The sequence below is a fragment of the Choloepus didactylus genome, chromosome 9, assembly GCF_015220235.1.
Source record: "Choloepus didactylus isolate mChoDid1 chromosome 9, mChoDid1.pri, whole genome shotgun sequence".
Classification (NCBI taxonomy): Eukaryota; Metazoa; Chordata; class Mammalia; order Pilosa; family Megalonychidae; genus Choloepus; species Choloepus didactylus.
The window spans coordinates 6,873,473-6,899,945 of NC_051315.1; the positions used below are offsets into that span (position 1 = coordinate 6,873,473).

At 37.6% G+C, this 26,473-nt stretch overlaps 1 protein-coding gene across 1 annotated transcript in view; it reads left to right on the plus strand.

Moving 5' to 3' along the window:
- MAP3K2 (mitogen-activated protein kinase kinase kinase 2) overlaps nt 1-26,473 on the plus strand; it is a 167,425-nt gene that overhangs the window by 90,029 nt on the left and 50,923 nt on the right. Inside the window, exons 3-5 of the mRNA XM_037850347.1 lie at nt 21,893-22,011; nt 22,674-22,714; nt 24,012-24,111. Of these exons, the coding sequence (XP_037706275.1) occupies nt 21,893-22,011; nt 22,674-22,714; nt 24,012-24,111 (260 nt within the window). The remainder of the gene's footprint in view (nt 1-21,892; nt 22,012-22,673; nt 22,715-24,011; nt 24,112-26,473) is intronic.

Consider the following 26,473-nt stretch of genomic DNA (forward strand, 5'->3'; position numbering starts at 1 on the left):
TGATCCATGTCTTTGTTCTGTCTTAGCACAGCTGCATAATATTCCATCATGTGTATATACCACAGTTTGTTTATCCACTCGTCCTTTGATGGACATTTGGGCTGTTTCCATCTCTTGGCAATTGTGAATAATGCTGCAATAAACATTGGTTTACAAATGTCTGTCTGTGTCTTAAGTTTCAGTTCCTCTGAGCATATACCCAGCAATGGAATAGCTGGGTCATATGGCAAATCTATATTTAGCTTCCTGAGGAACCTCCATACTGTCTTCCAGAGTGGTTGCACCATTCTACATTCCCCCCAACAATGAATAAGTGTGCCTCTTTCTCCACATCCTCTCCAGCACTTGTCATTTCTGTTTTTGGATAATGGCCATTCTAGGTAGGTGTGAGATGATATCTCATTGTGGTTTTGATTTGCATTTCCTTAATAGCCAGTGAAGTTGAGCATTTTTTCATATGCTTTTGAGCCATTTGTATTTCCTCTTCAGAAAAATGTCTGTTCATGTCTTTTGCCCATTTTTTAATTGGATTGTTTGTCTTTCTGTTATTGAGATGCAGGATTCCTTTATATATTCGGGATATTAAACCCTTATCTGATATGTGGTTTCCAAATATCATCTCCCATTGTGTAGGTTGCCTTTTGACTTTTCTGACAAAGTCCTTTGATGTACAAAAGTGTTTAATTTTGAGGAGATCCCATTTGTCTATTTGTTCTTTGGTTGCTCGTGCCTTGGGTGTGAGGTCTAAGAAACCACCTCCTTTCACAAGATCTTTAAGATATTGCCCTACATTTTCTTCTAAGAGTTTTATGGTCTTCGTGCTAATGTTTAGGTCTTTGATCCACTTTGAGTTAATTTTGGTATAAGGTGTGAGATGGACATCGTCTTTCATTCTTTTGGAAATGGGTATCCAGTTCTCCAAACACCATTTATTGAACAGGCTGCTCTTTCCCAGTTGCTTCGGCTTCACTGCCTTATCAAAGATCAGTTGTCCATAGATGTGAGGGTCTACTTCTGAACACTCAGTTTGATTCCGTTGATCAGTATATCTGTCCTTATGCCAGTACCATGCTGTTTTGAGCACTGTAGCTTTGTAATATGCTTCAAAGTCAGGTAGTGTGAGACCTCCCATGTCACTTCTCTTTCTCAAGACATTTTTGGCTATTCGGGGCACCTTACCCTTCCAAATAAATTTAGTTATTGGTTTTTCTATTTCTGTAAAGTAAGTTGTTGGGATTTGAATTGGTATTGCATTGAATCTGTAAATCAGTTTAGGTAAAATTGCCATCTTAACTATATTTAGTCTTCCAATCCATGAACATGGTATGTTCTTCCATTATTTCAGGTCTTGTTCAATTTCTTTTAGCAGTTTCTTATAGTTTTCTATGTAAAGGTCTTTTGTGTCCTTGGTTAAGTTTATTCCTAAATACTTGATTCTTTTGGTTGCTATTGTAAATGGGATTTTTTTCTTGATTTTCTCCTCTTGTTGCACATTACTTGTGTATAGGAACACTACAGATTTTTGCGTGTTGATCTTGTAGCCTGCTGCTTTGCTGTATTCATTGACTAGTTCTAGTAGCTTTGCTGTAGATTTTTCTGGATTTCCTACATATAGAATCATGTCATCTGCAAATAGTGAAAGTTTTACTTCTTCCTCTCCAATTTGGATGCCTTTTATTTCTTTTTCTTGCCTAATTGCTCTAGCTAGAACTTCCAGCACAATGTTGAATAGCAATGGTGATAGTGGGCATCCCTGTCTTGTTCCTGATCTTAGAGGAAAAGCTTTCAGTCTCTCCCCATTGAGTGTGATGTTAGCTGTGGGTTTTTCATATATTGCCTTATCATATTGAAAAAGTTCCCTTCTATTCCTATCCTTTGAAGTGTTTTCATCAGGAAAGGATGTTGAATTTTGTCAGATGCCTTTTCTGCATCAATCGAGATGATCATGTGGTTCTTCTGCTTTGATTTATTGATGTGGTGTATTACATTAATTGATTTTCTTGTGTTGAACCAGCCTTGCATACCTGGAATAAATCCCACCTGGTCGTGGTGTATAATTCTTTTAATGTGCTGCTGGATTCGATTTGCGAGTATTTTGTTGAGGATTTTTGCGTCTATATTCATTAAAGAAATTGGTCTATATGTTCTTTTTTGTAGTATCTTTGCCTGGTTTTGGTATTAGGGTGATGATGGCTTCATAGAAAGAGTTAGGTAGCTTTCCCTCTTCTTCAATTTTTTTGGAGAGATTGAGCAGGATTGGTACTAATTCGTTCTTGAATGCTTGGTAGAATTCACATGTGAAACCATCTGGTCCTGGGCTTTTCCTTTTTGGGAGCTTTTGGATGACTGATTCAATCTCTTTACTTGTGATTGGTTTGTTGAGGTCATCTATTTCTTCTTGAGTTAATGTTGGTTGTTTATGCTTTTCAAGGAAGTTGTCCATTTCATCTAAGTTGTCTAGTTTATTAGCATATAGTTGCTCATAGTATCTTCTCATTATCTCCTTAATTTCTGCAGGGTCGGTAGTTATATTTCCTTTCCCATTTCTGATTGCATTTATTTGCATCTGCTCTCTCTTTTTTTTGTTAGCCTAGCCAGTCGGTCCATCGATTTTATTGATTTCTCAAAGAACCAACTTCTGGTTTTGTTGATTCTCTCTATTGTTTTCCTGTTCTCAATTGCATTTATTTCTGCTCTAATCTTTGTTATTTCTTCCCTTCTGCTTGCTTTGTGGTTAATTTGCTGTTCTTTCTCTAATTCCTCCAGGTGAGCAGTTAACTCTTCAATTTTTGCTCTCTCTTCTCTTTTAATATAGGCATTTAGGGCAATAAATTTCCCTTTCAGCACCGCCTTTGCTGCATCCCATAAGTTTTGATAAGTTGTGTTTTCATTGTCATTTGCCTCGAGGTATTTACTATTTTCTCTTGTAATTTCTTCCTTTACCCACTGGTTTTCTAAGAGGGTGTTGTTTAGCCTCCATATGTTTGTGAATTTTATGACCTTCTGCCTTTTATTTATCTCCAACTTCATTCCATTGTGGTCTGAGAAAGTGTTTTGTATAATATCAATATTTTTAAATTTGTTGAGACTTGCTTTGTGACCCAACATGTGGTCTATCCTAGAGAATGTTCCATGAGCACTTGAGAAAAAAGTGTATCCTGCTGTTGTTGGATGTAGTGTTCTATAAATGTCTGTCAAGTCTAGTTCATTTATCATACAATTCAACATCTCTGTTTCTTTAGTGATCCTCTGTCTAGATGTTCTATCCATTGATGAGAGTGGTGTATTGAAGTCTCCAACTATTATTGTAGAGATATCTATTTCTCCTTTCAGTGATCGCAGTGTTTGCCTCATGAATTTTGGGGCATTCTGGTTTGGTGCATAAATATTTATGACTGTTATGTTTTCTTGATGAATTGACCCTTTTATTAATATATAGTGTCCTTCTTTGTCTCTTTTAATTGTTTCGCTTTTGAAGTCTAACTTGTCTGATATTAATATAGCTACTCCCGCTTTTTTCTGGTTGTTGTTTGCATGAAGTATCTTTTTCCAACCTTTCACTTTCAGTCTATGTTTGTCCTTGTGTCTAAAGTGAGTTTCTTGTAGACAGCATATAGATGGGACCTGTTTTTTAATCCATTCTGCCAGTCTGTGTCTTTTTATTGGGGAGTTTAATCCATTTACATTTAGTGTTATTACTGTAAGGTCAGTACTTTCTACTACCATTTTGTTTTTTGGAATTTATATGTCATATCTTATTTTTACCTCTCCTTTACCTTTCCTGATAATCTTCATTTCTGCACTCTTCTCCAACTCTCTCTCTCCTGTCTTTTCCTATCAGCCTGTAGCGCTCCCTTTAGTATTTCTTGTAGTGCTGGTCTCTTATTCACAAACTCTCTCAGTGTCTGTTTGTCTGAAAATGTTTTAATCTCTCCCTCATTTTTGAAGTTTTGAAGTTTTGCTGGGTATAGAATTCTTGGTTGGCAGTTTTTCTCTTTCAGTATCTTAAATATATCATGCCACTGTCTTCTTGCCTCCATGGTTTCTGCAGAGAAATCTGTACATAGTCTTATTGACTTTCCCTTGTATGTGATGGATTGCTTTTCTCTTGCTGCTTTCAGAATCCTCTCTTTGTCTTTGACATTGGACAATCTGACCAGTAAGTGTCTTGGAGTAGGTCTATTGGGATCTATTCTATTTGGGGTATGTTGTACTTCTTGAATCTCTAATTTCTGTCTTTTATAAGAGTTGGGAATTTTCAGTGAATATGTCTTCTATTACTCTTTCTGCCCCTTTTCCCCTCTCTTCTCCTTCTGGGATACCCATAACACGTATATTTGTGTGTTTCATGTTGTCACTCAGCTCCCTAAGACCCTGCTCATATTTTTCCATTTTTTTCACCATCTGTTGTGTGTATGAATTCGAATGACCTGTCTTCCAGTTCACTGATCCTTTCTTCTGCCTGTTGAAATCTACTGTGTGTCCCTCCATTGTGTTTTTCATCTCCTCCATTGTGGCCTTCATTCCCATGAGTTCTGCCATTTGTTTTTTTAAGTTTATGAATTCTTCTTTATGGTCAGCCAGTGTCTTCTTTATATCCTTCAGCTCTTTTGCTATATCTTCCTTCATTTCATCAAATTTATTTAGCATTAGTTGCCTCCACTCCTGTGTCTCAGCTGAGCTATTAGTTTGTTCCTTTGGCTGGTCCATGTTTTCGTGTCTCCTGGTATGGCTTGTTATCTTAAGTTGTCTAGGCATCTGATTCTCTTGATTAGTTTATTTTGGAGCTTCTTTTCTGTCTTTTACCTAGTGGTTTTCTTGTTGGTTGGCTTTGTTTTCTGGCCTCTGTTATTCAGTTCAGCTTATTCTAGACCTCTAACTTAGGTTCTATTTAGTTGATCAGAATTTTTCCCCTCTTGTTTTTTCTGTTTCTTGCTCTGCCTCTATGTAACCTTTTTGTGAGTGGGTCTCCTCAGAGGTGGTCGACCCTAGTCAGATTTTCCCAGTCTAGTGAGGCCCAGGTCTTATTGGGAGGGTATGGAGTTTTCCTGAGAATGAGACCCTCCTATGAGGCCTTTAGAATTGGTGCTTTTCCTCTCCTGTCCAGCAGGTGGCGCTGGCCAGCCCGCAGCTCCCCCACCAGTTTAAGGAGGTGTGGAGCCTTTAGTTCTCCTGGTGACTCTGATCCTGTCGGGGGCGTGGCTGACTGAAGCAATGTTCGCTGCGATCTCAGCTTTTCCTCCAATTCCAAACTTGAGTCCAATGCGTGACTGGTTACTGGAGACCTCGAAAACACTGTTTCATATAGTTCTTGGGTAATTGCCAGCTGCTCTAGGGGAGAGACGAAATTCTGCTCCTCACCACTCCGCCATCTTGCCCCGCCTCCCCCTTCCTTGAGTTTGAGGGTTCCAATGTGAGGTAGAGATTGGATACGGAAACACTAGGAAGAAATGGAGAAAATGGCCTGCCCTATCCTAAATCTGGAAAATTGGACTTGTAACTGGAGGTTGAATTTTTAAACTTAGCCTTTCCTGATACTTTAACTCTTGCATTTACTTGCCATAGTTTGTCTTTGTCACACATTTCCTACCGCTTTTTTTTTTTTCATTTTTATTGAGATTGTTCAGATACCATACAATTATCCAAAGATCCAAAGTGTACAATCAGTTGCCCCTGGGTACCCTCATATAGCTGTGCATCCATCACACTTAATTTTTGTTCAATTTTTAGAAACTTTTCATTACTCCAGAGAAGAAATAAAGTGAAAGATGAAAAAAGAAAAAAAGAAAAGGAAACTCTAATCCTCCCCTATCCCTAACCAACCCCCCTCAATTGTTGACTCGTAGTATTGATATAATACATTTGTTACTGTTTATGAAAAAATGTTGAAATACTACTAACTGTAGTATATAGTTTATGATAGGTATATAGTTCTTCCCTATATGCCCCTCTATTATTAACTTCTAATTGTATTGTCATACATTTGTTCTGGTTCATGGAAGTGATTTCTAGTATTTGTACAGTTGATCATGGACATTGCCCACCATAGGATTCAGTTTTATACATTCCCATCTTTTGACCTCCAACTTTCCTTCTGGTGACATATATGACTCTGAGCTTCCCCTTTCGACCTCATTCACATGCCATTCAGCACTGTTAGTTATTCTCACATCTTGCTACCAACACCCCTGTTCATTTCCAAACATTTAGGTTCATCCTAATTGAACACTCTGCTCATACTAAGCAACCACTCCCCATTCTTAAGCCTTGTCCTATATCTTGGTACCTTATATTTCATGTCTATGAGTTACATATTGTAATTAGTTCCTATCAGTGAGACCCTGCAATAATTGTCCTAATGTGTCTGGCTTATTTCACTCAGTATATTGCCCTCGAGGTTTTGTCATCAACTCATTTTTTTTTTAATATGGTTTTGTTCACTCACCATACATTCCATCCCAAGTAAATAATCGATCGTTTTCTGCATGGTCATACATTTATGTGTTCACCACCTTCACCACTATCTATATAAGAGCATCTACATTTCTTCCATAAGGCAGGAGGGAGAGTCAAAGAAGGTAGAGAGGCAAAAGAAAGAGGAAAAAAAAATGACAGCCAGGAAGCAGCAAAAGGAAAAATAACCTTAAATCAAAAGTAGAATAAAGTATCAGACAATACCAGCCAATGTCAAGTGTCTAACATGCCTCCCCTATCCCCCCTCTTATCTGCATTCACCTTGGTATATCACCTTTGTTACATTAAAGGAAGCATAATACAATGATTCTATTAGTTACAGTCTCTAGTTTATGCTGATTGCATCCCTCCCCCAATGCCTCCCCATTTTTAACACCTTGCAAGGTTGGCATTTGCTTGTTCTCCCTCGTAAAAGAACATATTTGTACATTGTATCACAATTGTTGAATACTCTAGATTTCACCAAGTTACACAGTCCCAGTCGTTATCTTTCCTCCTTTCTTGTGGTGTCTCACACGCTCCCCACCTTCCTCTCTCAACCGTATTCATAGTTACCTTTGTTCAGTGTACTTACATTGTTGTGCTACCATCTCCCAAAATTGTGTTCCAAACCACACACTCCTGTCTTCTATCACCCTGTAGTGCTCCCTTTAGTATTTCCTGTAGGGCAGGTATCTTGTTCACAAAGTCTCTCATTGTCTGTTTGTCAGAAAATATTTTGAGCTCTCCCTCATATTTGAAGGACAGCTTTGCTGGATATAGGATTCTTGGTTGGCGGTTTTTCTCTTTCAGTATCTTAAATATATCACACCACTTCCTTCTTGCCTCCATGGTTTCTGCTGAGAGATCCGCACATAGTCTTATTAAGCTTCCTTTGTATGTAATGGATTGCTTTTCTCTTGCTGCTTTCAGGATTCTCTCTTTGTCTTTGACATTTGATAATCTGATTATTAAGTGTCTTGGCATAGGCCTATTCATATCTCTTCTGTTTGGATTACGCTGCACTTCTTGGATCTGTAATTTTATGTGTTTCATAAGAGATGGGAAATTTTCATTAATTATTTCCTCTATTATTGCTTCTGCCCCCTTTCCCTTCTCTTCTCCTTCTGGGACACCAGTGATACGTACATTCTTGTACTTTGTTTCATCCTTGAGTTCCCGGAGACATTGCTCATATTTTTTCATTCTTTTCTCCATCTGCTCCTTTGTGTGTAGGCTTTCAGGTGTTTTGTTCTCCAGTTCCTGAGTGTTTTCTTCTGCCTCTTGAGATCTGCTGTTGTATGTTTCCATTGTGTCTTTCATCATCTCTTGTGTTGTGCCTTTCATTTCTATAGATTCTACTAGTTGTTTTTTTGAACTTTGATTTCTTTCTGGCCGTGTACATGCCCAGTGCTTCCTTTACAGCCTCTATCTCTTTTGCAATATCTTCTCTAAACTTTTTGAATTGATTTAGCATTAGTTGTTTAAATTCCTGTATCTCAGTTGAAGTGTACGTTTGTTCCTTTAACTGGGCCATAACTTTGTTTTTCTTAGTGTAGGTTGTAATTTTCTGTTGTCTAGGCATGGTTTCCTTGGTTATCCAAATCAGGTTTTCCCAGACCAGAACAGGCTCAGGTCCCAGAAGGAAGAAATATTCAGTATCTGGTTTCCCTGAGGGTGTGTCTTAGAAAATTGCTCCACCCTTTGATGCCTCGGGTCACTGTGCTTTTCTGCCCAGCAGGTGGCGCCTGTTAGCCTATAATTCTTGACTGGTGTGAGGAGGTGTGGCCGTGTTCCCCCAGGCTCTGGGGTCTGGTTCTGAATGGAAAGGGCCCCACCCCTTTCCTCCTAGAGAAGACAGACCCCTCAGGTGGAGGTCATTAGCATTTCAGTGGTCTCGCTGTCTGCTTATGCTGTCTCACCCTTCCCAGAGTCACAGCCCTGGAAACTGAAAATGACTGGGGCTTTCTCCACTGAGGCAAAAAAGAAACAGATAGTCCCCTTCAGACCCGGTCCAAGGCGACCTTCCGGCTCTCCCAGGTCAGTCGTCACCCAAAGCCTCTGTTTTTTTGGGACATGCGTACCTGTAGTGAGCAGTTCACACTTGCTACTTAAAACCCCAGTTGGAGCTCAGCTGAGCTGTATTCGCTTGCTGGGAGAGAGCTTCTCTCTGGCACCACGAGGCTTTGCAGCTCGGGCTATGGGGGAGGGGGTCTCATGACTTGGTTCCACAGGTTTTACTTACAGATTTTATGCTGTGTTCTCGGGCATTCCTCCCAATTCAGGTTGGTGTATGATGAGTGGATGGTCTCGTTTTTCCCCCTGCATTTATTCTGGATTATTTACTAGTTGTTTCTGGTTTTCTGTAGTTGTTCCAGGGGGACTACTTAGCTTCCACTCCTCTCTATGCCGCCATCTTGCCCCTTCCTACTGCTTTTTAAAAAAATTAGCATATGTATGTCACATGGTAGACTGGAGAACTTCAATCTGCCCATGTTCTTTAGTGGAAGGGCTGACATATTTGACTTGTCAATTTGTAAAGTTCTCTTCCACATTACCTTCTGTAGCCATGGCTGTAGTGCCTGCATGCTGTCCAAATCCTCTTCTCTTTCCAGCCTCACCTCCACCTCCAAATTGGCTGTCCTTTTACTGACCTCCTATCAACTTTTCATTTTAGTAGCTCTGACTTACACTCTGAGCTATGTATGAATAAAATTGATTTCTACCATCCTTTTTACTTCATTGTAGGAAACGCGAAAACAAAGAACAATCATTATTTAAAATCGCATATGTAGGTAGTCACAGAAAAATCAGGTTATGAAGTGTGAATCATGTATGTTTGAGTTTTTGATAGAGGATGTTCTGAGGTTAATTTTCAGGTACACTGAATAAGCATATAACATGTCTAATAACATTTCTGGTAAAAGATTTTATTTGAAGTAGTTTCCCAAGAACTTTCTATTTTGGGCTCAACTGAATGCCCCAGAAACCCACTGCATCTTCATTGTGCCCATTGGCGAGATGCTGGCATCCCCCTTGCATCCTCACTGCCTTGAGACATTTATAAGCTGCCCAATCTGAGCACCACAGGGACGCCTACTGGAGTGAATTGTCAGGACAGTGTTTGCAATGAGAGTCTGTGGACCACCTGAAGTGTCCTCTACCTTTGTGGTTTTGTTAGCTTATATCTTGTCAGCCTTCTCAAAGTTTCCTACGGGGTACTTACCTACCATGTAGTACTTCTTTAAGACAGAAAAGGAAGGAACACAATTAAATGGCCCTTTGTTTTTTGTTTTATTTCATTTTTTTATTCTGGAAAATAACATATATACATAAAAATGATAACTTTCAAAGTGCAAGTTAACAAGTAGAGAGTCGATTTCAAAGAATGTTGTGGGTTACAGTTCCACAATTTCAGTTGTTTCCTTATTGTGAAATATATGCAGAAAGGTGATAACTTTCAAAGTACGATTTAACAAGTAATTATATAGGAAACTTCAAAGAATATTATGGGTTACAGTGCCATAGTTTCAGTTATTTCCTTATTGTGAAATATAACATATACAGAAAGGTGATAACTTTCAAATTACAATTTAACAATTATCTATAGAGCAAATTTCCAAGAATGTTATGGGTTACATTTCAGTTCTTTCCTTCTAGCTAGTCTAATACCCTAGTAACTAAGAAAAAAAATTACATAAAGATTTGGTATTTGTAATCCTTTGTTAAATTCTATCTTGTCTGTTGCTACCCCTTCATCTTGTTTAATCACTTTCCCAGTCTTCAGGTATGTCTAGGCAGTGACCACCCTAACTTGTGCATGTTGAAAAGGGGTGTTGACATAATGGGAAATGAGAATACATCTGGTTGATGTCCTTGATGAGGCTGTTGCTTCTGGGTTTTGGGATTTATCTGGCATAGGAGCTCTCTGGAGGATTTAAGTTTCTGAAGAACGAACTTAGTGAGTGAAACTTTTATGGAATCTCAGATAGGGATCTGGGTATTCTTTAGGGTTTTCGAGACTGCTGTTGACTTGGGCGTATCATACTGTGGCATTTGGCGTATCTAAGTGAAGCTTGCATAGGAATAACCCCCATGGCAGCCTCTCGACTCTATTTGAAATCTCTTAGCCACTGAAACCTTATTTTGTTGCCTTTCTTTTCACCCTTTTGGTCAGAAAGGCACCCTGAATCCCTCGATGCCAGGGTTGGGCCCACATTGCCAGGGAGACTCACTCACCTGGGAGTGCAGTCTCACTTTGGGGGCGGTTGATGAATTTTTTTGCAGAGTTGGGCTTAGAGAGAGAAAGGCTGCACCTGAGTAACAAAACAGGTTCTCTGGAGGTGACTCTAGGCATAATTATACGTAGACTTAGCCTCCCCTTTACAGCTATAAGTTTCAGAAAAGCAAGCCTCAAGATCGAGGGCTTTACTTACTAAGTAGAGGGTTCCTGATTTCGCATAACATATGTTCTGTCCAAGATAAACAATCAGTGTCTCACATTAGCTTCACTTAATTGTACATTCATCATCACTCTTCATTTTAAATAATTCTCATGACCCAAAACACCCCAAAGCTCTTATCAGCCCGTAATTATTTATCCCTAGTATTTGTGTGGTACTAGTAAGGTATTCCTATTAATTATGGTCCCTAGTATGCAATAGGTAGTTTTTCCCATGTATCACTCTGTTGTTAACTACTTGTACCAGTGTCATACCTTAGAAGTATATCATTTAAGCACTTATTTGTATTTGTAATGTTAATCTGTGGGATACATGCCTTTAAACAACCCTGTTCAATCCTATTCACTGTCAATACAGCTCTGATACTTATAATCCCAGTAATGAACAGTCATCACCCTATCCATTCTCATACCTTTAAATTCACCCTCATTAACGTATCTGAACATATTAGGTTATCATTGCCTCCTCACTAGCTTCTGTCTTTCCCTAGGTCCCCTGTACTCTGCATTATAAGACACTGATTTTACATTGTTCAGGGAGTTCGTAGTAGTAGTAACATATAATAGCTCTCCTTTTGTGTCTGACTTACTTCACTTAGCATTGTATCTTCAAGGTTCATCCATGTTGCCACGTGTTTCAGGACCTCGTTCCTTCTTAACTTATGCATAGTATTCCATTGTACTTATATACCACATTTTGTTTATCCACTTGTCTGTGGAAGGACATTTGGGTTCTTTGCATTTCTTGGTATTTGTGAACAGTGCCACTGTGAACATTGGTGTGCAAATGTCTATTTGTGTCACTGCTTTCAGATCTTCTGGGTATATACCGAGAAGTGGAATTGACGGATTGTAGGGTAACTCGGTATCTAGTTTTCTGTGGAAACACCAAACTGTCTTCCACAGTGTCTGTACCATTATACATTCCCACCAGCAATGAATAAGAGTTCCAATTTCTCCATATCCTCTTCAGCATTTGTTGTTTTCTGTTTGTTTAATGGCAGCCATTCTTATTGGCGTGAGATGGTATCTCATTGTGGTTTATGGTTTGCATTTCCCTAATAGCTAGTGAAGATGAACATTTTTTCATGTGTTTTTTAGCCATTTGTATTTTTCTTCAGAAAAGTATGTTTTTATACCTTTTGCCCATTTTATACTTGGGATGTTTGTACTGTTGTCTCTGAGTTGTAGGATTTCTTTATATATACACGATGTCAATCTCTTACCAGATATATGGCTTCCAAATATTTTCTCCCATTGTGTTGTTTGCCTCTTCACCTTTTTGACAGGGTCTGTTGAGGCACAGAAGCTTTTTATTTTGAGGAGTTCCCATTTATATATTTTTTTTCTTTCATTGCTTGTGCTTTGGGTATAACATCTGAGAAGCTACCTCCTATCACTAGATCTTGAAGATGTTTCTCTGTATTATCTTCTAAGAGTTTTATGGTGCTGTCTCATATATTGAGGTCTTTGATCCACTTTGAGCTCATTTTTGTATAGGGTGTGAAGTAGGGGTCCTCTGTCATTCTTTCAGTTTTGGATATCTAGTTCTCCCAGCCCCATTTGTTGAAGAGACTATTCTGTCCCAGTTCAGTGGATTTGGGGGCCTTATCAAAAATCAGTTGACCGTAGATCTGGGGGTCTATTTCTGAATTCTTGATTCGATTCCATTGATCAGTATGTCTGTCTTTGTGCCAATACCATGCTGTTTTGACCACTGTGGTTTTAAAGTAGGCTTTAATGTCAGGAAGTGTAAGTTCTCCCACTTCGTTCTTTTTTAGAATGCTTTGGGCAATTCGAGGCCCCTTTACCTTCCAAATAAATTTGATGATTAGCTTTTCCAAGTCTGCGAAGTAGAATTTTGATTGGAATTGCATTGAATCTGTAGATCAGTGTGGGTAGAATTGACATCTTAATGACGTTTAGCCTTCCTATCCATGAACACGGAGTATCTTTCCACCCAGTTATGTCCTGTTTGATTTCTTTTAGTAACGTTTTGTAATTTTCTGAGTAGAGGTCTTGGTTAAGTTCATTCCTTGGTTAAGTTTATTCCTAGGTACTTGATTTTTTTAGTTGCTATTGTGAATGGAATTATTTTCTTGATTGCCTCTTCAGTTAGGTCATTACTACTGTATAGGGACATTACTGACTTATGCACATTAATCTTGTATCCTGGCAATCTGCTGAATTTGTTTTTTAGTTCAAGCAGCTTTGTTGTTGATTTCTCAGGATTTTCCAAATATTAGATCATATCATCTGCAAATAATGAGTTTTACTTCTTCCTTTCCAATTTGGATCCCTTTTATTTCTTTATCTTAGTGAATTGCTGTGGTTAGAACTTCTAGCACAATGTTGAATAATAGTTGTGACAGTGGGCATCTTTGTCTCATTCCCAATCTTAAGGGGAAAGCTTTCAATCTCACACTGTTGAGTACTGTGCTGGCTCTGGGTTTTTCATATATGCCCATTATCATATTGAGGAAGTTTCCTTCAATTCCTAGTTTTTGAAGTGTTTTTTATCAAAAAGGGATGCTGAATTTTATCAAATGCTTTTTTAGTGTCTATCAACGTGATCATTTGATTTTTTTCCCCTCTTGATTTGTTAATGTGTTGTATTACATTGATTCATTTTCTTATGTTGAACCGCCATTGGATGCCAGTAATGAACCCTACTTGGTTGTGGTGTATAATTCTTTTAATGTACCTTTGGATTCGATTTTTGAGTATTTTGTTGAGAATTTTTGCATCTATATTCATTAGGGAGGTTGGCCTGTAGTTTTCCTTTCGTGTAGTATCTTTATCTGGTTTTGTTATTAGATTAATACTAACTTCATAAAATGAGTTAGTGTTCCCTTTTCTTTAATTTTTTAAAGAGTTTGAGCAGGAATGGTGTCAGTTCTTTCTGGGAAGTTTGGTAAAATTCCCCTCTGAAGCCATGTGTGACCCTGGGCTTTTATTTTCTTATTTTTATTTTTTATTTTTTTGATGGTATTCTATTTTTAATATATTTGTAAAGTACCATTTTTTTTCTAGAAGAGTATAATATAAAGTGTTTCACTTATTCCTGTGAGAGTGGTAAATTATATAATGATATATCTAAATTGGCCGTCATTTAATTTTTTTAGTACAGTTTTATTGAGATATATTCACACACCCTGCAGTCATCCACAGTGTACAATCAGTTATTCACAGCACCATCATACAGTTGTGTGTTCATCACCAGAGTCAATTTTTGAACCTTTTCCTTACTCCAAAATAAAAATAAAAGGGAAAAAAAACACCCAAAACTTTCCATCCCCTCCATCCCACCGTTCTTCATCTAATTTTTGTCCCCATTTTCCTACTCATCTTTCATATATTGGATAAAGGGAGTGTGAGCCACAAATATTTTACAATCACACAGTCACACTATGCAAGCTACATAGTTATACAATCGTCTTCAAGAATCAAGGTCACTGGGTTGCAGTATGACAGCTTCAGGTATTTCCCTCTAGCCATTCCAACACACTAAAAACTAAAAAATGATAGCTAAATAGCACATAAGAATACCTTTTAGAGTGATCTATTGACTCCATTTGAAATCTCTCAGCCACTTAAATCTTACTTTGTTTCATCTCTCTTCCCCCTTTTGGTCAAGAAAATTTTCTTAACCCCACAGTGCTGGGTCCAGGCTCATCGCCAGGAGTCAGTTCCCATGTTGCCAGGGGGATTCACACCCCTGAGATTCATGTCCTACTTACGGGGGAGGGCAGTGAGTTCACTTGCCAAGTGGGCTTAGACAGAGAAGGGGCCACGTCTGACCAACAAAGAGGCTATCTGGGGGAGACTCTTAGGCACAATTATAAGTAGGCTTAGACTCTCCTTTGCAGCAACAAACCTCATAAGGGAAAGCCTGCAGATTGAGGGCTCAGCCCTCCAAATTGGCAGTCCTCAATGTTTCCGAGAAAATCAGTAATAACCCAGGTGGGGAAGTCCAACATTTCCACATTTCTCCCCTGTTCCTCGGGGGTCCCCACAGATACACTTTTACTCTCTGTCTGGGCTTTTATTAGGTAGATTTTTGATGACTGATTGGATCTTTTTGCTTGTGATTGTTTTGTTGAGGTCTTCAATTTTTTCTTGGGTCAGTCATGGTGGTTTATGTGTTTCCAGGAAATTGTCCATTTCCTCTAGGTTGTATAATTTGTTGGCACACAGTTGACCGTAGTATCCTCTTATGATTTTTAAAATTTCTTCATTACCCATAGTAATAACCCTGCTTTCATTTCTGATTTTATTTGTTTGGATCTTTTTTTGACTTTGTTTGTCTAGCAAAGGATTTGTCAGTCTTGTTGATCTTTTCAAAGAACCAACTTTTGGTTTTATTTACTCTGTTGATTTTTTTGTTCTCCAGCTCATTTATTTCTGCTTTAATCTTTGTTATTTCTTTTCTTCTACTTGCATTAGGATTAGTTTCCTGATCATTTTCTAGCTTCTTCAGTTGTTCAGTTACGTGTTTGGTTTTAGCTCTTTCTTGCTTTTTGATGTATGCATTTAGAGCCATAAATTTCCCTCTCAGCACTGCCTTCCCTGCTTTTCCTTACCCTAAAATAAAAATAAAAGCAAAAAAGAACACCCAAAACTTTCCATCCCCTCCATCCCACCCTATTCTTCATCTAATTTTTGTCCCCATTTTTCTACTCATCTGTCCATAAACTGTATAAAGGGAGTGCGAGCCACAGGTATTTCATACACAGTCACACTGTGCAAGCTACATACTTATATAATTGTCTTCAAGAATTTCTCTTGCAGTTTCTTCTTTGACACACTGGTTGTTTAGGAGTGTTTTGTTTAAACTCCGTATAATTGTGAAATATCTGGTTCTTTGGTGGTTATTGATTTCTAGTTGCATTCTGTTATGGTCAGAGAATGTGCTTTCAATAATTTCAGTTTTTTAAACTCTATTAAGACTTGTTTTGTGCCTCAGCCTATGATCTATCCTGGAGAATGTTCCATGGGCACTAGAGAAGAATATATATCTTGATACCTTGGGATACAAAGATCTGTATATGTCTGTGAAGTCTAATTTATTTATCACATTGCTTAGGTTCTCAAGTTCCTTATTGGTCCTCTGTCTGGTGGTTCTATCTATAGAAAAGAGTGGTGTATTGAAGTCTCCCACTTTTATGGTTAGAAATGTTTATTGCTCCCTTCAGTTTAGCCAATGTTTGTTTCATGTACTTTGGAGCTCCTTGATTGGGTGCATAAACATTTGTGATTATTTCTTCTTGGTGAATTGTCCCTTTTATTAATATAGTGTCCTTCTTTGTCTATTATGACATCTTTGTATTTAAAGTCTATTTTGTCTGATATAGTATAGCTACCCCTACTTTCTTTTGATTGCAACTTGTGTGGAGTATTTTTTTCCATCCTTTCACTTTCAGTGTCTGTGTCACAGGGTCTAAGATGAGTCTCTTGTAAATAGTATATATATATATATATATATATATATATATACACACACACACATAATTGAGATATATTCACATACCATGCAGTCATAGAAAACAAATCATACATTCGATTGTTCACAGTACCATTACATAGTTGTACATGTAAATAGTATATTGATGGGTCATAGTTTTTAATCCATTCTACCAGTCTGTGTCTTTTAATTGGGGAATTTAATCTATTCACATTCGAAGTATTTCTATGGAGGCAGTTCTTGAATGAGCCATCTTATCCTTTGGTTTTTAATTGTCAGATCTTTTTTTCCCCTCCCTTTCTCATTTTTTCCCCTCCCTTTAAGTTACCCTTACTAATATTCTGTGCCCTTCTCCAGCCCTCTCTCTCCTTTCTTTTTTTCTCAGCCAATAGAGCTGACTTTAGTATTTCTTGCAGGGCAGGTCTCGTGTTAACAAATTCTCTCAGCATTTGTTATCTGTGAAAATTTTAATAACTCCCTCAATTATTTTTAATCTTTTTTAAAAAAATTCAGTTTTATTGAGATATATTCACATATCATACAGTCATCCATGGTATATAATCAGCTGTTCACAGTACCATCATATAGTTGTGCATTCATCACCCCAATCTATTTTTTTGTTTTTAGTCCTCTTGCCTCTTTTTTTTTTAATTAAATTGTTTTATTGAGACATATTCACATACCATACAGTCATCCATGGTGTACAGTCAGCTGTTCATAGTGCCACCATATAGTTATGCATTCATCACCTCAATCTATTTTGAACATTTTCCTTACACCAGAAAGAATAAGAATAAAAAATAAAAGTAAAAAAGAACACCCAAATCAGCCCCCCATCCCACCCTATTTTTCATTTAGTTTTTGTCCCCATTTTTCTACTCATTCATCCATACACTGGATAAAGGGAGTGCAATCCACAAAGTTTTCACAATCACACTGTCACCCCTTGTAAGCTACATAGTTATACAATCATCTTCAAGAATCAAGGCTGTGGAGTTGCAGTTTGATAGTTTCAGGTATTTACTTCTAGCTATTCTAATACATTAAAACCTGAAAAGGAATATATATAGTGCATAAGAATGCCCACCAGAGTGGCCTCTTGACTTCTTTTGAAATCTCTCAGTCACTGAAACTGTATTTTGTTTCATTTTGCATCCCCCTTTTCGTCAAGAAGATGTTTTCAATCCCATGATGCTGGGTCCAGATTCATGCCTGGGAGTCATATCCTGCATTGCCAGGGAGATTTACACCCCTGGGAGTCAGGTCCCATGTAGGGGGCCGGGCAGTAGTTCACCTGCTGAGTTGGCTTAGCTAGAGAGAGAGGGCCACATCTGAGCAACAAAGAGGCGCTCAGTGGGAGACTCTTAGGCAGGTTTAGCCTCTCCTTTGCAATAATGAGCTCCATAATGGCAAGCCCCAAGTCTCAGCATACCAAACTGTTGGTCCTCAGTGTTGGTGAGAACATCAGCAACAACCCAAGTGAGGAAGTCCAACACTTCTGTATTTTCCCCCAGCTCTTCGGGGGGACCTGCATATATATTTTTATTCTCTGCCCAAATTACTTTGGGATGTGTCACTATTTCACACCAACCTATAAAACCTACCAGATCTCACTTTCTATTCAGAGTTCCATGTAATTATGGTGTTTGAACACACTGATTGTACAAGTTAAATTGTTTAGAAAATATAGATCCTGCACCAAATAAACATCTCTTCCCTTGGTCTCACATGGAAGTTGAAGTTTTAAAACACAGTATCATCCTTTATCCTTTGGCCCAATTTGTCCTAGTCCTAACCAAATCTGCTTCGTTTATATCTCTAATTGAAGTCTGGACTCTTTTTCAGCTTTTTTTTAACAGTTCCTGTATGCGTTAATACTGGCATTCATATCTGCCGAGCCCTAGCTCTGAGTTTCAGATGTCACACAGATACTCAAAGTTCCAGAGACCAATCTGGTTATATACAAAGGGATCAGTATCTCAGAATTTTCTCTCCCTCAATTTTGAAGGAGAGCTTTGCTGGACAAAAGTATTCTTGGCTGGCATTTTTTCCCTTTTAGAATCTTAAATATGTCATAACACTGCCTTCTCGCCTCCATGTTGTCCGCTGAGTAGTCAGTACTTAGTCTCATGTGGCTTCCCTTGTATGTGGTGAATTGCTTCTTTCTTGCTGCTTTCAGGACTGTCTCCTCCTCTTCAGCATTTGGCAGTCTGATTAGCATATATCTTGGAGTGGGTCTATTTGGATTTATTCTATTTGGAGTTTGTTGGGCTTCTTTGATTTGCATATTTATGTCATTTGGAAGGTCCCCATCTGTGTCCTCAAATACTCTTCCTAGCCCTTTACTCTTCCCTTCTTCTTCCAGGACACCAGTGATTCTTATATTTGTGCACTTCATGTTGTCCTTCATTTCTCTGAGATCCATTTTAAAGTTTTCATTTTTTTCCCCACCATTTGTTATTTTATGTGTTCACATTCAATTCCCTTTTCCTGTAGTTCACTTATTCTTTTGCCTCTTCAAATCTGCTTTTGTGTGTCTCTGGTATATTTTAAATTTGGTCTACAGTTCCCTTTATTTCCATAAGATCTGCTATTTTTTTTTCTTTCTTTCTTTTTTTTTTTTTTTTTTTTAGCTCTTTGAAATTCTTCTGTATGCTCTTCTAGAGTATTCTTGATATCCTCAATGTCTTTCGCCAACCCATTGAAGTTGTTTTTGAGATTTGTTTGTACTACTTTGATTAATCGCTTCAGATTCTGTATCTCCTGTGGCTTTTTATTGTGGTCATTTGACTTGTCCATTTCTACTTGGATCTCTATTTGCTTTGTGATTTTCTCTTGGCTTCAGGACATTTGTTTATGTTGGTAAGGTTTTTTTGAGATATGCAGGATTATTTGAACATTTATAATTTGGGAGAGCTACAGCTTGCTGGAGTACCATTTCTGTGTCCTTCCAGCAGATGGTGCTCTTGAGCCACATCTTACTCTCAAGCCAGCTTTACCTCAACTTTGCCTTTGTGCTGTGCAGGGTCCAAACCAGGTGGATAGCCAATCAGCGCACCAGTTCTCTGTGTGCACTGGGGACTGCCAGCCCTGGGGGTGAGGGGTGGTTCCTCTGCAGCTCGGTAGGGAGTCTGTGTAAGGCACATTGAGTTTGGTAATTCCCGGGCATCTGAGTGGGCCGTTCTTGAGCTTTGGGGCTGCATGTCTCACGTCCTAGCTCAAGTATGCCCGAGACTCTGTCTGCCATACATCCGCAAGCCTCTGAGGCTGGGGAAGGGCTCCTGGTGCTTCTGTGTGACTTTTCCTCTCCTGTGTGGGCTTCTGTGGAGGAAGAGTAAGTGCAGTCACCACAATGCTGAATCCCGAGTTCTCTCTTAGGAGCTCCTGGCTACAGGGCTGCGAAAAGTTATCTATCTAACCAGCTGCTGAAATGGGCGCACGGGGTGTGGAAAGCTGCTCCCTTGCAGGCTTGGCATCTGGCTCCACCCGCCAGTCCGCTGCAGCAGCTCCTGTTGAACATACTCACCCTGTACTTTCAGGCATTCTCTGCCTCTCCATCCAAGCCCCCACTCTGTGATGTAGTGTTTCCTCTCTAGCCAGTTGTACCCTGGAACCACTGTTCTGGGTAGCCTCTGCCCCTTCTCTAATCCCATGCTGTATACTGCTGAAACAGAAGATTCGATCCTCAAGAGGCTGCTGTACGGATCCTGTAGGAATTTGTTGGATCTCCTGGGTCTGAAGGGCCCTGAGGTTGGTGTGAGGATGGGCCACTGCTGCTGCCGCTGCCAGGTCTGACTCTTATTTTGCATGTCATCTCCCTAAGAAGTTGCTTTGCCAAATCATCGAGAGGCTCTGGAGGCCCTCTTTGCTGTTTTACATCTACGATAGATAGAAAATGGTATGGCACTCATTTTTCTTAAGAAAGAAGTAAGTATATAGCCTTCCCAGGCATTTATTTATTTTGGTATTGTGGAACATTAAGCAAATGAAGATACCTAAATTCAAGTGTTTTCTGCTAAAGAAACTAGAATAACATGGATGCCTGTAAGTATTAGGATTTTCCCTCTTCCCTGTAGAATGAAGGACTTCATCTTTCTCAAGGTGGTCATGTTAGAGCATGTCATTCCAGTTAAGATTGTTATGAGTTTATTCAAGCTGAGTAAAGATTTCTTTCTGTTAATAAGTGACATAGTCTGGCTCAGTCTTGTAGACAGTATACGTGTGTGTACCTTGTAGCTGACTGGCTCCAGGTATCTGTCTGACTAACCTAACACTGTGCCAAAGTTTTGTTTTACAAGGAACACCTTGCAAGTGATTATAAAATTCTCTAACTCTGGAGTCCGTTTTATTAGTAGAACCATTGTAGTTATTAATTTTTATCTTTAAAATGAAAATAGTTTGACTACAGAATAGGGTATAGGGGCTGTTATTAGACTAAAACATTGTAGTAGTTAGCCTTTGAGTATTTGAAAAACTGTTGGGAACATTGAATTGCCAGGTTATTTTTAATGATTTCTCTTACAAGGTAAATAAAGCATGTTTTAAGTATTTCTACTCCCAAAACAGAAATTGCTGCACATCAAAATTGGTACATTTTTTAAAGTGTAAGCTGTGAAGTTCCTTGATTCCTTTATTTACCAATTGTTGATTATCATTAGTAGAATTTATTTGCTAGTGGAAATCAATTAAGATGTCCCCAAAGTTTTCCAGAGAGCAGACCATTTGTGTTGCTTTGGAGGTACACGCTAAAAAGCCCCAGAAGGAATTCTTTATGTTTGGAAGAGACTAAAAGTTCATAGTTCATGATCCTTACCCTCAGTTTTATGGATTCAGTGTTTTTTTCTGAAAGAAAATTTCTTTTCTTACATTGTTTCCTTTTAAATTGTTACTGGCTGGGATCATTAAAGAATCTGTTACATGTGTGTTGTCTTGTCTAACCTTATGGTAAAGAAGTTTGAGAGAGAAATTCCAAATGTTAGTAGGCCATTATTCACAGGTGAAGCTTTTCTTTGTTTCTGATTTTTAAGCAAGAAAAACTCTGGGCTCTGTGCCTTGAATATAAATACTAAATAACGATGATGTTTATAGAAGATTGTTTATTTTGTTTTAATTTAGAGCTTAGATGACTTATTGTTTTGTTTAGGAGTCTAAGAAGAGAATGTGTTGTAACTGGGTCTGTTTTGACCCTTATCCTAGAATGTTACATCATTAGAAGAATCTGTGTGACTTTACCTCGCCTGCGAATGTCTTATGTGTGGGCCTCCAGTCTGGCAATAGAGCTGGAGTCCTGTCCAATTTTAATGCTAATTATCTTCAATTTTTAAATAATTTAAATTTTCTTTCACCAGAATAATTGAAGTTTAGGCATTGAAAATGTTCTTGATGTAAACTTGCATTAAATCAATGCATTTTTGCATTAAATTTCATTAGTAGTAAAATTTTGTGTTTTATACATATGGTAAATATATGTTGAAATTGCAATTCTGTGTATGTGTTTTGTTAAAAATACCTAGATGATCAGCAAGCTTTGAACTCAATCATGCAAGATTTGGCTGTTCTTCATAAGGCCAGTCGACCAGCATTATCCTTACAGGAAACTAGAAAAACAAAATCATCATCACCAAAAAAACAGGTATCTGTTTCTATAAAATTTTAATAAAATATGTCCATTATTTTATGAATTATTATCCTTCACTATCTGATCTTACAGAAGGTTTGCTTAAAGTGTTTAGCTTTTATGCTTTTGAATCATTTATTATGTTGTTGCGTGTTATACACCTTCCCATAAGATATTGCATTTAAACAAAAAGTAGAGTTTCATTTAATGTGGTAACTGCTCTCTAAAAGCTAGTATTTCATCTATTTAAAAAATGCCTAATATAAGCAAATTGTTTTTGTTTCAAGTGGTCTGATATTCTGGAAGCTTATTATTTATAAATGAGGATAATTTTGGTTCTTAGAAATGAAATTAGTTTAGGATGGCCACTATGAAAAGTGGAGATACAGCATTCTGTCTGTCTAACAGGCTTAGCAAACGCCCCTGCCCCTGATGCTATCACTGATCCATCTTGGTGCTCTTTCCTTTGAGCACAGATTCAGCAACATAATTCTTAATTAGCTGTTTGACAAAGACTATCAACTGATTGTAGTTGGCACGGAAAGTGAAATCTCCTTTCTCCCTCTGCTCTATTTTAAATGAGTGACTAGGAAAAAAAAAGATTTAGATTATTACAGGAATTTTATCTAATCTCCAAATAATTTTATTTATATGACTGATTTGTCGTTTTATTACAGAATGATGTTCGAGTCAAATTTGAACATAGAGGGGAAAAAAGGTAAGAAAGGAAACATCACGGCAGTTTATTGATTTAATCAAATATGTGTCCTAGTTAAGCCATAAAAGCTCTTTTTCTATTTTCATTAAGATTCATAGCTTACAAGCTGAGAATGGAGTAGTGCTTGGTAGTGTGTAACATGTACTTGGATTTAAGATAGAAAGGATCTGTCAAAATTCAGGCTAACCATTAACAGTGATTAGTCCTTTTACTTTGCAATATCAGGATAATAAGATAAGGTTACTGAATAATGCAGACTTTAAATTTGACCGTTTCTTTTTATTTTTTCTCAGTGGAAATTAAATATATTTCTCCTTATCATAATTGTATCATATCTCCACATAGTATACAAGTAGACTCAACATTTATAATTTTGACTACTCTTTGGAGACCCCAAGGACAGGACACATAAATAATTAGTAACCCTGGGGAAAGGTGAATTGGAATGGTGGCTGTAAATTATTTAGCAGGGGTGTCAGCTATATCTCAAGGTGCTGATGGTGGTACTGGTGATGATTGACAACAGAACTGCTAAGAAGACCTGGTAGGAGGCAGAGAAGATGAGATTTTGTTTCTACTATTTGGGACTCTTATTAAATTAATGAAAGATCTGTCAGTTTTAAGGACTGTAAAAAGGGCTTACAAATTACATAACCTGAAGATGTAAAATGTTTTACGAAGAGATGTTAAAAAATGGCATATGCCAGATTTACCAGCCTACTTTTTTTCTCCTTAAATTCTTTAACGGATGCTTTCCCAAATGTTTTCATTCATTCAGCACTATCTTGAGTGCTAGGCCATGCAGGAATTGTGTGAGCAGAACAGACATGGTCCCTCCCCTGGTGGAGCTCATGGAATTGTAAAACAGAAAAGTTTTTATAAAACTATAAAATTTTATGTTTTATAAAAATTGTAAAAAAGAAAAAATAATTATAATTTATTTTTTTAATTTAGTCCTTTAGAAGTATTTATTTAGGGGATATGGATATATTTTACATTGTTCTTTGATATTCATATAACAATTTGAAAGCAAATTAAAAACTAGGAAATTTTTGAGAATTTACTTTTGTTTTGATTTTTACTAGGATAGAAAAAACTTCAGAGTTGTTTAACTTTGTGTTCAGAATTTGTGCCCTTGATCAAAAAATGAACTGTTGTGGTGTTCAAGTAAAGAGAATGTTTATACTATTTTTACTTAATTTTGTATCTCTCTAGCCAATATGTAACTGTTGCAAGTGTGTTATTTGACTATGACTAAGAAAAAGAAAATAAAATATTTCAAATTTTGTCTATATAGAATCCTTCAGTTCCCCAGGCCAGTTAAACTGGAAGATCTGAGGTCTAAAGCTAAAAGGGCTTTTGGACAGTCTATGGAGCTACATTACACCAATAATGAGGTACATTTAGCATTTAAGAGTTCATATTTTAGATAGTAGAATGATCTTTTAAGAGATTGTTTTAGGACTGTTGTGCTTTTTTTTTTTTTTCAATTTGACAGGATATGCTATATTAGAGGAATGAGGTTGCACAAGTAAATTTGTAAATTTTTTAATTTGTAAATTTTAACTAATTAAAATGAATTTTTAAAATTGTGGACAATATTAGAAGATGCTACTGTACAAATAATTGAATGAAAAACTATAGTAGAAGGAAATATATATATTACTTCAAAGTTTGCTGTTTTCTCCTATTTTGTTTTTATTCTGTGTGCTTTACTGATGACCTCTCTTTTCCCTTGCACTTCACACTTGGTTACAGAGACAATAGAGCTTTGGTAGTCAGACTTAATCTAGATAAAGCTAAAAGTGCACTTCAGTATTGGTTAGGACATGATCAACTTATTATGTTTAGGTTTCGAATTAGAAAAATTTTTGCCTGGGAGTTAGTACTTAGGATTGTGAGGGCTTGCTCTGGCTCTGATAAGCTATGTGTTTTGGGAAACCCCCTTTTTATTAACCTGAAAAATTAGGATTGGAGTAGATAATCTCTGAGATTTCTTTCTTTTCCATGAGATCTTAAATCTTAGATCTTAAATCTTACAGGGAAAATTTAGTTAGTTTATTTTCAGAAGATGTCTATTGAGCATTGCTATGCAGAGTGGGGTGACTTATGAGTTGTAGCTCCTCGTGGAGCTTTATAGACTTGTGGTCAAAGCATTTAATAAATGAGTTGTTTAAATATAGGAAGTTCTTTGAAGGAAATCCATCAAGTATTGTGATAAAGAATAAAGGCCAGGGGTAGCAGATGTTCTGTTTAGATCATCTTAAGAAAAAACTAACTGTGGTGCTGAGGTCTGACTAGTCCTTACAACAAGCCTTACACACCTGCACACAAAGAGAGAGCTTGAGAGAGCAGCACATGCAAACATCCTGAGGTGAAAAAACTTTTATAATTCAGGGATGAAAAAATGTGCCAATGAGGATGGAGTGACAATGAAGATCTTAGGAAACATTAATGCAAGATAACACTTGAAAATTCTTTGCAAATGTTAAAGCATTGTGCACATAAAAAATATTTGAAAATGTTAGATTTTTAAATGAACTAATGTTAATATAAAGCAAATGAAAATGCTACTGTAAAGAAACCACTTACAACTGAGAGCTGGAAATATTTTGTTAAAGTAAAAATACTTATCCTAAATAGTCAGGGTTCCTGAATAAAGTGATGACTATGCTGTAACAATACCTTAAAATTCTGTTTTTCAAATGTTCTTTGGGTGTTCACTTGGCCACGAACATTATGTTGGTGCCCAGCCTGTATCTCAGCAGTGATTATTTCCATGTGTGCTGGCCTGATAGCCATCTGCCAGCGCCCGACACTCTGAGGGCATTCCCTGCTCCAGAGCCATGGCCACAGGGGCAGGACTGAAGTCCTGTGGGTGGGTGGAAGACGGGTGTCTCGGGCTGGGCGTGCCAGTGGTTGGGCCCACTCGTCCACAGTGGTACTACATCCTTTAAGGTTTAAGGGTCTACTTCTCTTCCCTGTCCACCCACCCCACCAGGGTTTCCTAGTTTCTTTTCCCATATAAATGACTTGAACTTGAATCCTTATCTCATATACGATTCTGGGGCATACCAGAATTTTTTTTTTTTTTTTTTTTTTTTGGACTGAAAATTGTATCATGGGAAATTTTCAAATACCATGACATATTAAATCAACAATAGTGCCTTAATTTTCTAACTAATCTTCTAGTAGGTTTAGTGAGAAAAACGAAGTTTGTTTGACACAGTTTGTTCATATATTTTTTTTTACCTATGCCAGCTCCTAGAATTGCCATTTCTTTTCTGAGTTCTCCCAATTTGTTTATATACTTTTTTTCTAGGGTTTTCTTGAGGATGGAAATCAGGCTCACTGCTCAGTAGTTTCAGGAACCCTCTTCCATTTTGTAAAAACTGGAAAATTTCCCGTTGTCAGTTTCTTTTTCTCATGCCTTCTGTAAGATTGTTGGTGATAGTTCTGCCATCATGTCTCGTGGCCCCTTGGCAGAAAAATGGTAGAGGTGGCTTTAGGGTAAGATTATGTTTAAGATTGCTTGCAACCCTGAGATTCTGTGAGAACTTGTGATTCTCCAAGTTAGCCACATTTTGAAAAATTGTCCCAAACTAAGTGCATGTCCTTGGATATAAGGATACTAATGGAAAACACATAAGGGGTTTAGATTTGTGGACTTGTGGGCAAGCGAAAACCTCATATATATTGCATATTATTCCAGCTCTATAAAGGTTTTGTTTCAAGTGTAATATGAATTCCCCTGTTCAA